Below are 12,047 nucleotides of genomic sequence, written 5' to 3'. Positions count from 1 at the left end.
GCTCAGCACTTCCTTGACGTCTCTGTCGTGATCCTGCTGCGATTCAGAAAAGATCAGTATGTCATCCAGGAAACAGACACACTTCTTGTAGAGGAGCCCCGCCAACACGTGATGCATGAAAGCTTGAAAACAGTGGGAGCCATTTTGTAATCCAAAAGGCATAACTCTGTATTCGTAGGTGCCCAGGCGCGTGAACATGGCTGTCTTCCACTCATCGCCTTCCCGCATGCGAATGAGGTTGTACGCCCCTCGCAGGTCCAACTTGGTGAAGACGCGTCCTTTGCGCACCGTCGCGAGGAGGTCGTCGATCCTGGGCATGGGGAAATCCGACGGCTTGGTCAAAGCGTTTAAGGTCCGATAATCCACTACGAGCCTTTTTTGGGGCGTGTCTTTCTTCTTGACAAAGAATACAGGACTGCCCCCCACTGCCTTGGACTCTCGGATGAAACCGCGCTCCAAATTGTGATCTATGAACTCTTTGAGTTCCTGTAGTTCGTCCTCAGACATGGAATACAGCTTCCCTTTTGGCAACGCCGCCCCTGGCAGGAGGTCAATCTTGCAGTCGTATGGTCTGTGGGGGGGTAGCTTGTCCGCCTCCTTCTCGCAGAAAACCTCCAAAAATGCTGCGTACTTGTGGGGAACTGCTTGCAGCGTCCCCAGCTGCAGCTGTGACTCCTCTTCCTCTCCTTCCTGCCGGGGCAGGATGCAGTGTTCAGCACAATAGGAAGAGCCAAAGGTCAGCTGCCTCTGGTACCAAGCCAGCGTCGGGCTGTGCTTGTCCAGCCAACTCATGCCCAATACAATAGGCGTGTCCGATAGTTGAGTGACATTAAAGCTGATGACTTCCCTGTGATTTCCAAGTCGCATCACCATTGGTGGCGTTTGCTTCACCACCTGCCCCCCTAGCAGCTCCCTGCCATCCACCGTGACGACCTGCAGGGGCAGTGTGGCAGGCAGCAACTGTATAGCGTGCCGGTCGACAAAGTCTTGCCCTATAAAGTCCGCATTGCTTCCTGAGTCAATGGTGATTGGCACGTCCATGGTGAGTCCATTGGGTAGCTGGAGAGATGCGGTGAGCCTCACTACTGGTTTGGGTGGGAGGGGGTCTGTGGGCTGCAAAATCTCTGGGGACTGCTTCACTGACACATCTGGTTGGGCCCCAGTGCCTCTCTCTCCAGCCAGACTCCGTCGTTTCCCTGCTGTGGTTCTCCTTGCTGAGTTGCTGCAGTTACCATCGCTGAAGCTGCAGTGTGCTTGTGGAGCCTCTGGGGACACTCTTTTGCCATGTGCTGGGGATCGTCGCAGATGTAACACTTCCGGTTCCCTCTAGGAGGCTTCGCTTTCGCTGCTCCCGGTGCTAGGGCTCTGGTTGCTGACTGAGCCCTTGCACCTCCAACCTCCATAGGTTCCGCTCCTCCTCCTGGCGGAGGTGTGGATTGCGCACGCGCTGCTTCTCTGGGAATGAAGGAATAGCCTCTGGCTGGTTCGCGCCCTCCTTGCCCTTCGTCCCTGCTCCATGGACGTTCTTCCAGACGCACCCCAACCGCCAGCGCCCTCTGAACGATCTCCTGCGTGCTCCGGGGTCTCTCCCCCCTCGCAATTTCGTCTTTAACCGCGCCGTTCAATCCTTCCCAAAACAGGTCTCTGACTGGAGCCGAATCTCTGTCCCATTCCAGGGCACTGACCAATGCAAAAAAGCGGGCATGATACTGCCTTACACTGGCCCTCCCCTGCTTCAGTCCATGTACCTCCTTCCGGGCAAGATCCACGTCTATGCTTGATAAAAAGCACCCATCCATCGCTTTAATAAAGGCATCCGCATTTTGGAGCGCCGGATCCTTATCTCTCCACAAATTGCGCAGCCATGCTTTAGCATCTCCATGCAAATGGGACATGATAAACCCCACCTTCTCTTGCTCATCTCTAAAGTCCTTGTCCAGCAGTTGCAGTGCACACTTTACATCTGCTCTAAAGTTGGGGTACTGTTGTAAATTCCCATCGAAGTGAGAGACTAGACCGCCTGCTCGTCTCCCCAACCCAATCCCCTCCGGTCTGGGTGTCAGTTGCCCTTGCTTCGTAAGCATTTCCAACCTGACCTGGAGATCCCTGTAGGCGGCAGCTGCGTCCTCCTCTCTCTTCCTGGATGCAAGTATCTCGGCATTCAGTTGTGTCACTGCTTCTCTGAGATCCGCTATCTGCTGTTCGGCCGTCATCTTGTCTGCCGTTCGTGAGCTCGCTAGTAGGCACCAACCTTCTCTCCTCTCCGCGAGGCTTTAGGTGCCCACAACGTGAGACGGAGCTTACTGTCAGAGCTGCTCCCAGATCCTAGCTCACAGAGGATCACGCTAGCCAGCATTCACTTTATAAAAGTCTTTATTGAGTTACAGTTTCCATTTCCAAGCTGCCGCGTGCAGCTCTACGTCTTATAAGCTAGACCGGCGAAGCTCCGTCTGAGTCTCCGCCCCTTGTACACCAACTTAATACCCTAGCCTTACTCCACCTTTTCCGCCTGACCGTTCTTCTCTGGGTCCCTCTGCCCCCCGTGGTCTCTTCCTTCCTGGACTCTTCTGACGCTGACCCCCCGGACCCTCCTGTCTCCTTGCGTCGGGCTTTAGGACCTGGCTCCCTTTCCGGGCTGCTTACTGCGCCGCCTTCCTGTGCATTTGAACTTGGCTCGCGCGCCCAACCTTCCACTTTCCGCTTGACCGTTTCTTCGCTCTCCGATGGAGGTGTGGCCACTCCTGACTCATGCCCTCCCCCCTGCTGCGAGCTGCCAGAGCTCGATACCTGGCGGCCTTCCTCTCCACTGCGCTCTGTTGGTGACGCTGGCCCCGATTTCCAACTGCTGCCCTCTGAACCCTCTCTGGACCCTTCTTCCTGGGGTGTCCCCCTAAGCTCCCCCCTTGCTCTGGCCACTGGCGCTCCTTTCTGTGAATCTTCTGATTCACTGGACAGACTCGGAGATCTCGGGTCGTCGTCGTCACTCATCTTTTCTTCGGACTCCTCCCCCTCGCTCTCTGTTTCCTCCCTTGCCCTCGCCTCTGCTCCTGAACCCCTGACAGTAAGATTAGCAGGAAGTTGGATTCTGTACCCTATTATACCTTCTGCATGCTGTAGCTCCAGCAGGTCAGATGAACATGTGTTATCCCTGCAAGTACGTGTGCTAACAGAGCAATTTAAAGAAAAGATTTCTGGGCTGTGTACAGCAGACAGAACATAAAAATGCAGAAATACACAGGATCCTTATTTGCGGTGGGTCAGGTGCGGCCAAGGCAGAAACCTGTATCTCCCCCAGCTGGCATTCTGTGCCTCCTTTTTAGTGGTTTTCTCGCTGCGTCATTCATCCGACTTGACATCCATGTAACAGCCCAGTTTCAGATCCTCCACCAAGTGCCTCCTAGAACTCACTACTTTCAACTGCCCCCCCAACATTCACTCTACCTTCAATTCATCAACACCTGTGGGTATCTGGAGGGATTAATTTCAATTCACATATACTCTCCTTCCTGTTAAACACCATCCCACACAGAGACAAGATCCCCAAACTTTGAGAAATTCTCTTTAAAATGATCTAGATTTTTTTTAAAGGAAAAATGAGTCTGTAAGTTGACATTTAATGGAATGCCCCCGTGACTTCAAGGTGAGATGTTTCCGCAGCCTTAGATTTCAGAGAATAGAGGCATGGAAAGGCCATATGGTTCAATCTAGTACCCAACCAGATATTCACAACAGTATATATAATGTAGGGATCACAGCTGAGGGCCTGCCCAGCTGTCAAGAGCTGTGGAAAAGTCAAGCCAGTGAGCCAAGTCACAGGCAACAGTGACGGATGACGCTGATAATAATAATAATAATAATAATAATAATAATAATAATAATAATAATAATTCTATGCCACTCATCTCCCATCTGGGCCTGGGAGCTCCTCCTACCTTCACAGTTCCTTCTCATTATAGCTGATGGGCACACTTTTCTCTGTAAGTCTCTCACCATCATCTGACAGGCATCCCTCTTGCAGGCCACTGTAAGACTTGCTTGCATAGCAGCACTTTGTGACATCAGCTGGCAAAGAGGGGCCAGGTTGCTGGGTTGTCAGGCAGCTGAATTAATAGGGTCAAAGTGTGCTGGGATGAGGCCATAATGGGTCAGGCCAGAGGGTGCTGTTGGGGTGTGGTTGTGCTCCCCCACCCCTTCCTTTAGCTGCTTGGTGGAATCATAGCAGGGTAGATTTGAGAGGGATCCCAAGGGTCATCTAGTCCAACCCCAGACAATGCCAGGATCCTGCCCAATGCCAGCCCTGGCTGGGCTCCAAACTCTGACCATCTTCTTACCAGCCAGATGCACAGACCCCTTGCAATTCCTCCTAGGGTGGAGTAAGGGGAGAGAACCAAATAAGCCCAAATCCTACCATTTATTAATTTCTATTGTTTAATGGGACCCCCCCTCAATCTATAACAATATTGTGGGTACTAGGGTAATTGAGGTAATGATATCAGAATTCCGAAGGGAATGTCAAGCAGGGAGGGAGGGGGGAAGAGAGAGAGTGGAATTCTGGGGGAGAGAGACGATTGGAGGAGGCTTGGAAAGGGAGTTTGAATGTTGGTGGGGAGGCAGTTGAGAGTCGGTTGAGAGCGGTGGGTTCTGGAGGGGGGAGGTCAGCTGGGCTGGGCAGCTCTTCAGCTTAGGATCAGTATGAGAGTCGTTTGACGGTGGCCAAAAAGGAACAGAGACGCAGAGAGGGACTGTGAGTCTCCTGTGGAGGCCGGGGAATGTGGCAGTTCCATGCCCAGAAACAGAATAACCACAATTTTGGATGGCCACAGAACCAGGCTTGGCTTGTTTTCCTGATGCCCAGTTACCTCACACCACCCTCTGAAAACACCTGGAAAACAGCTTAACAGACCTGGGCTATGCCTGATTATCATCTTCCCAAGCAAGTTAGAAATGTAATGCTGGTGCTCAACGAAAGAAGTTTAAAGACTCTCTCAAGGCAGATCTAAAAAAAATGCAGTACTGTATAAACAGTCATGGAACGATGGCCTGTGAGTGCTCCAATTGGAGAACAGCCTTTACCAATGGTGTCATGGACTTTGAAGACACTCGAACTCAGGGCAAAAGGGAGAAACAAGCTAAGAGGAAGGCACACTTGGCAAACCCTCACCGTGATCAACTCCCACCAGAAACCTATGTCCCCACTGTGGAAGGACGTGTGGATCCAGAATTGGCCTCCACAGTCCATTATGGACTCACTCTTAAGACCATGTTCGTGGAAGACAATCTTACTTGGCTACGAGTGATCGCCAAAGAAGAAGATGATAGATTTGGGGTCTACAGCCAATTTCATGGCCTTCATGGAAAATCCTTCTGGGAAGATGCTCCCCCTCCCCCCGGTTGGTCCATCACTTCCACCATTGTGCTCCCCAAATGCTGGCACCCACCCAGCAGGTGGAGGCGCACCTTGGGGAGGGGGATAGTGTCATGGGGCAGGAATCTGCTTCACCTGCTGAACAGCAGCCTGAAGGGGGAGAAGGGGGAGTGACTTCACCTGCGGCTTCAAGGACTCCAAGAAGAAAGCGCTGATGAAAACCAGCTGCCTCCAGCCTTCTTAAGCAGAGCTCCCATTAGTAGCCAGAGAAGGAAAGAAAACAGCTTGCTTTTTTCCTTTTTAACACTATTTATTATGAAATATTATTTGATCATTGGCATATCGAAAGCAACCAATTGCTCTAATTTCTTTGTTTAGTTTTAACATGTGCCAGTCATGCCGCTCTCCGCTTTCAGGGAAGGGCACATTCAGACAGCAACCAGGACATCCGAGAAAACATGCAAGGCACTGAGTAGCATAGATTCCTCCAGCGACATGGAAGGACTTTACAATCCAGAAAAGCAAGACCGAAATGTCACGGAAGACTGCGTTTGGCTCTTGTCTATCAGCTTGGGAAGTGGCGATGGAGACCATTCTCTGGAAGCGTGGCCCTGTGGAGGAATCCACTTCCGGACGAGACCATCTCTTTTCTCCTCTCATGCAGGAAGGTTCTTCCATTCTCTGTTGACACTCAACTTGTAGGGTGTTCTCCAGCCCCATGCAAATCTTTCCTTCCTCTTACCTGTTCTTTTTTAAGGGCGGTTTGGGCAACAGCCACAGGGGACAGTGTTCCTACGACTCCCCAAACATATTTCAGAAGGACCCCTTCCTTCCTTCTGCCCCAGTACCTGAGGGTCCTCACGTCTCTCCAGGGATTTGGCCAGAACAAAGTACACCCACGGGCGAGGGTGTCTGGCCAGCTGACCCAGGGAAGGAGGGGGACAGAACAAGCACCCCTGCCATGCTGCCCATGCCCACGTCACCACTGGCTGCCAACGAACGCTGCTCCTGCCTGGGCACATAATGACCAGACCCCTGGCTTGGAAGGAGGGGGCGAGGGGCTGGGGAGAGACAGGCCTGCTCCCCCCCCCCACTCCAGCACTCAATTGGCATTTCCCCCTACCTGAACTCTGAGCCTTTCCACACTTTGCCTCCCTATGGGGGTCTTTGTCCTTCCCCCTGTCCCAGTACCTCTGGGGTGAGAGGCCTTTGTCTGGGCTCCAGTCCCTCCCAGGATGCAGCGGCTCCCAGCCTGAACCTTCTCCTCGCTGCAAAGGAAACAGAGACATCAGCAGGCGCCTGGCTCCCAGGCACGATAGCCCAGTCTGGGGCAGGAGGGTGGGGGACCTGGGAATGGGCATTTCCTCCTACCTGATCTTATTAGCTGCCCCAACCTGTACTCCTCCATACGGGCATCTGGGCTCCGTCCCGGCCGGCTTGGCACAGAGGCAGCAGCCAAAGTCTCCCCCCGGCTCCGGAATAACTCGGGAGGTGTTCTTGATGGGGGCAAAACCTTGGCTGCTACTTCTGCGCCAAGTAGGGCCGGGAAGGAGCCATGCCCACATGGAGAACGTACGGAGGGTGAGGCAGGCGAGGATCAGGGGCCGGGAACCTTCATGATAGTTTCTTCATAATAATCCTGGCGCTGGAGCCTCATCCCTGGAGGTGTGGCCCTGGGGAGGAAGCAGGACATCATATGAGAATGGGCCTCAGATGGGCCAAAAACAATGGAAGGACCCCTTTGTTCCCTCTGCCCCAGTACCTGAGGGTCGTCACATCTCTCCAGGGATTTGTCCAGAACAAAGTATATGTTGGGGAAAGGCTCCCTCCCTGCAAAGAAAACGGAGACATCAGCAGGCGCCTTGCTCCCAGTCCCACTAGCCCCAGTCTGGGGCACGAGGGGGGGGGGCTGGGAAGGGGGCATTTCCTCCTACCTGATCTTATTAGCTGCCCCAACCTGTACTCCTCCATACGGGCGTCTGGGCTCCATCCCGGCCGGCTTGGCACAGAGGCAGCAGCCCAAGTCTCCCCCGGCTCCGGAATAACTCTGGAGGTGTTCTTGATGGGGCGAAACCTTGGCTGCTACTTCTGTGCCAAGTAGGGCTGGGAAGGAGCCATGCCCGCATGGGGAACAGATGGAGGGTGAGGCAGGCGAGGATCAGGGGCCAGGAACCGCCGTGATGTTCTGTTGTTCTTCGTCCCGGGAGCAGGCGCTGGAGCCTCATCCCTTGAGGCGTGGTCCTGTGGTAGAAGCAGGAAGCATCTGATGATAAGGGGCTGGGGCGGATGAAAAACTACTGCCCCATTTTTGATGACCCCCCCAAAAGAAGTTCCACAAAGACCCCTTCCTTCTGTCCCAGTACCTGATGTTCGCCACGTCCCTCCAGGGATTTCGCCAGCACGAAGTAGACGTTGGGGAAAGGCTCCCTCCCTGCAAAGGAAATGGAGTAATCAGCAAGCGCCTAGACCCCAGATGATAGCACCAGCCTGGCGCATGGGGGGGGGGGACACAGGAAGGAAGCATTCCTAAAATATGGGGCACTCAGTTGGCATTTCCACTTACCTGAAGTGGGAGCCTTTCCCCCCTCGTTTTGGCAGGCCTCTCGCCTAAGGAAGAAACAAACTCTGTTATTCTGATTGCTTGGAGGAGGAGCCATGCCTGCACGGGGAACAGATGGAGGGTGAGGCAGGCGAGGATCAGGGGCCGGGAACCGCCGCGATGGTCTGTTATTCTTTGTCCCGGGAGCAGGCGCTGGAGCCTCATCCCTGGAGGCGTGGTCCTGTGGAGGAAGCAGGAAGCATCTGATGAGAAGGGGCTGGGGCAGATGAAAAACTACTGCCCCTTTTTGATGACCCCCCAAAAGAAGTTCCACAAGGACCGCCACGATGGTCTCTCATTCTTCGTCCCTGGAGCAGGTGCTGGAGCCTCATCCCTGGAGGTGTGGTCCTGTGGAGGAAGCAGGACATCATATGAGAATGGGCTGTGGTGGGCCAAAAACTATGGAAGGACCCCTTTGTTCCCTCTGTCCCAGTACCTGAGGGTTGTCACATCTCTCCAGGGATTTGACCAGAACAAAGTATATGTTGGGGAAAGGCTCCCTCCCTGCAAAGAAAATGGAGACATCAGCAGGCTCCTAGAGGCCTTTGTCTGGGCTCCAGTCCCTCCCGGGATGCAGCGGCTCCCAGCCTGAACCTTCTCCTCGCTGCAAAACAAACGGAAAAATCAGCAGGCGCCTGACTCCCAGCCCCACTAGCCCCAGTCTGGGGCAGAAGGGTGGGGGACCTGGGAAAGGGGCATTTCCTCCTACCTGATCTTAAGAGCTGCCCCAACCTGACCTGCTCCGTACGGGCGTCTGGCCTCCGTCCCGGCCGGCTTGGCACAGAGGCAGCAGCCCAAGTCTCCCCCGGCTCTGGAATAACTCTGGAGGTGTTCTTGATGGGGGGAAACCTTGACTGCTACTTCTGCGCCAAGTAGGGCCGGGAAGGAGCCATGCCCGCACGGGGAACGGTTGGAGGGGGAGGCAGGCGAGGATCAGGGGCCGGGAACCGCCGTGATGGTCTGTTGTTCTTCATCCTGGGAGCAGGCGCTGGAGCCTCATCCCTGGAGGCATGGTCCTGTGGAGGAAGCAGGAAGCATCTGATGAGAAGGGGCTGGGGCGGATGAAAAACTACTGCCCCTTTTTGATGACCCCCCAAAAGAAGTTCCACAAGGACCCCTTCCTGCTCTCCCAGTCCCTGATGTTCGCCACGTCCCTCCAGGGATTTCGCCAGCACAAAGTAGACGTTTCTGGAAAGGCTCCCTCCCTGCAAAGGAAATGGAGTAATCAGCAAGCGCCTAGACCCCAGATGATAGCACCAGCCTGGCGCATGAGGGGGGGGGACACACAGGAAGGAAGCATTCCTAAAATATGGGGCACTCAGTTGGCATTTCCACTTACCTGAAGTCAGAGCCTTTCCCCCCTCGTTCTGGCGGGCCTCTCGCCTGAGGAAGAAACAAGCTGTTCTTCTGATTGCTTGGAGGAGTTCCAGATAAATATATAGATGATAATATTTATTATTATCATCTATATATTTAGACATATTTATGTGCATATTTTTGAGCCCATTTTGTGCCCCACCCCTCACCTGTTGGGGGCCCACCTCACCACCCCCTAGCTACGGCCCTGCCTGTACCACCCTACGATTTGGCACCCCTCCCGCATTGTTTTAGCCCCCTCTGCAGCATGGTGCCCAGCGTGAGCGCCACTGTCGTGCCATCCTAAAACTGCCCCAGCGCAGCCTTGGCAGAGGATCCCACTCCTTGTCCTGGCCAGGTGGACCACAGAGAAACCCTCTCCATAAAACTATAGGGATCTCTAAATCAGGCCTTCCTCCTCCAGCTGGCAAGATCACTGGGAAACACTTCCCCTGCCACACAAGGTCACAACATACCTCAATATTACCCCCCCCCCCGTCTGCCTTCCCAGCTCCCACCCTTGTTTGGCACAGAGCAGCCCGGCAGCAGCCCATGGGCAGGCAAGCCAGTGGAGACAGGGCCCTCCTGCGGTGGACACATAGGGCCCCCGGGGGGAGCAGCCCCCAAACTTCTGTAGGGACAGCCTGAGTGCTGGCGAGGGTGTCTGGCCAGCTGACCCAGGGAGGGAGGGGGACAGAACAAGCCCCCCTGCCATGCTGCCCATGCCCCCGTCACCACTGGCTGCCAACCATGGCTGCTCCTGCCTGGGCACATAATGACCAGACCCCTGGCTTGGAAGGAGGGGGTGAGGGGCTGGGGAGAGACAGGCCTGCTCCTCCCCCCCCACTCCAGCACTCAATTGGCATTTCCCCCTACCTGAACTCTGAGCCTTTCCACACTTTGCGTCCGTACAGGGGTCTTTGTCCTTCCCCCTGTCCCAGTACCTCAGGGCGAGAGGCTGTCATCTGGGCTCCAGTCCCTCCCAGAATGTGGCAGTTCCACGGCTGAACTTCTCCCTCACTGCAAAGCAAACGGAGCAAACGGAGACATCAGCAGGCGCCTGGCTCCCAGCCCCACTAGCCCCAGTCTGGGGCAGGAGGGGGGGACCTGGGAAGGGGCATTTCCTCCTACCTGATCTTATTAGCTGCCCCAACCTGACCTCCTCCGTACGGGCGTCTGGGCTCCGTCCCGACCGGCCTGGCACAGAGGCAGCAGCCCAAGTCTCCCCCGGCTCCGGAATAACTCTGGAGGTGTTCTTGATGGGGCGAAACCTTGGCTGCTACTTCTGTGCCAAGTAGGTCCAGGAAGGAGCCATGCCCACATGGGAGAAGGGGTAGTGGGGAAGAGATGCGAGGGTTGCCAGCCGGGAACCGCCGGGATGTTCTCTCGCCCTTCATCCCGGGAGCTGGAGCCTCATCCCTGGAGGCCTGCCCTGTACGTACGGGAGTCTTTGTCCCTCCCAGGATGCAGCGGCTCCCAGGCTGAACCTTCTCCTCCCTGCAAAACAAACGGAGACATAAGCAGGCGCCTGGCTCCCAGCCCCACTAGCCCCAGTCTGGGGCAGGAGGGGGGGACCTGGGAAGGGGCATTTCCTCCTACCTGATCTTATTAGCTGCCCCAACCTGACCTCCTCCGTACGGGCGTCTGGGCTCCGTCCCGACCAGCCTGGCACAGAGGCAGCAGCCAAAGTCTCCCCCGGCTCCGGAATAACTCGGGAGGTGCTTTTGACGGGGGGAAACATTGGCTGCTGCTTCTGCGCCAAGTAGGGCCGGGAATGAGCCATGCCCACATGGAGAAGGGGCAGTGGGGAAGAGGTGCGAGGGTTGCCAGCCGGGAACCGCTGGGATGGTCTGTTGTTCTTCGTCTCAGGAGCAGGCGCTGGAGCCTCATCCCTTGAGGCGTGGTCCTGTGGGGGAAGCAGGAAGCATCTGATGAGAGGCAGGGCCTTCCTGCGGTGGAGACATAGGGCTCCCGGGCGGAGCAGCCCCCCAACTTCTGTAGGGACAGCCTGAGTGCTGGCGAGGGTGTCTGGCCAGCTGACCCAGGGAGGGAGGGGGACAGAACAAGCACCCCTGGCAGACTGCCCATGCCCACGTCACCAATGGCTGCCAACGAACGCTGCTCCTGCCTGGGCACATAATGACCAGACCCCTGGCTTGGAAGGAGGGGGCGAGGGGCTGGGGAGAGACAGGCCTGCTCCCCCCCCCCACCAGCACTCAATTGGCATTTCCCCCTACCTGAACTCTGAGCCTTTCCACACTTTGCCTCCCTGCGGGGGTCTTTGTCCTTCCCCCTGTCCCAGTACCTCTGGGGTGAGAGGCCTTTGTCTGGGCTCCAGTCCCTCCCAGGATGCAGCGGCTCCCAGGCTGAACCTTCTCCTCGCTGCAAAGGAAACAGAGACATCAGCAGGCGCCTGGCTCCCAGGCACGATAGCCCAGTCTGGGGCAGGGGGGGGGACCTGGGAATGGGGCATTTCCTCCTACCTGATCTTATTAGCTGCCCCAACCTGACCTCCTCCGTACAGGCATCTGGGCTCCGTCTCGGCCGGCTTGGCACAGAGGCAGCAGCCCAAGTCTCCCCCGGCTCCAGAATAACTCTGGAGGTGTTCTTGATGGGGCGAAACCTTGGCTGCTACTTCTGCGCCAAGTAGGGCCGGGAAGGAGCCATGCCCGCACGGGGAACGGATGGAGGGTGAGGCAGGCGAGGATCAGGGGCCGGGAACCACCA

At 55.9% G+C, this 12,047-nt stretch overlaps 1 protein-coding gene across 5 annotated transcripts in view; it reads right to left on the bottom strand.

Annotated features, from left to right (window-relative positions):
* Positions 1-6,829, bottom strand: part of LOC310692387 (uncharacterized protein) — a 45,553-nt gene extending 38,724 nt beyond the window's left edge. For 4 of the 5 annotated variants that reach the window (XR_014518751.1, XR_014518752.1, XR_014518753.1 and 1 more), the window contains exons 1-2: positions 6,737-6,829; positions 6,489-6,633 (exon numbers count right to left, since the gene is read on the bottom strand). Coding sequence is in view for 1 of the 5 variants with exons in the window: in XM_083473324.1 (XP_083329450.1) it covers positions 6,737-6,773 (37 nt within the window). In the remaining 4 variants the exon portion in view is untranslated. The remainder of the gene's footprint in view (positions 1-6,488; positions 6,634-6,736) is intronic. The other variant, XM_083473324.1, reaches the window with a different exon arrangement.
* Positions 6,830-12,047: the final 5,218 nt, after the last annotated feature.

Source organism: Podarcis liolepis (assembly GCF_965112155.1).
Source record: "Podarcis liolepis genome assembly, chromosome: 13".
Lineage (NCBI taxonomy): Eukaryota > Metazoa > Chordata > Lepidosauria > Squamata > Lacertidae > Podarcis > Podarcis liolepis.
The sequence above is the reverse complement of the archived record's forward strand: the minus strand, read 5'-3'. Positions and strand labels throughout refer to the sequence as shown.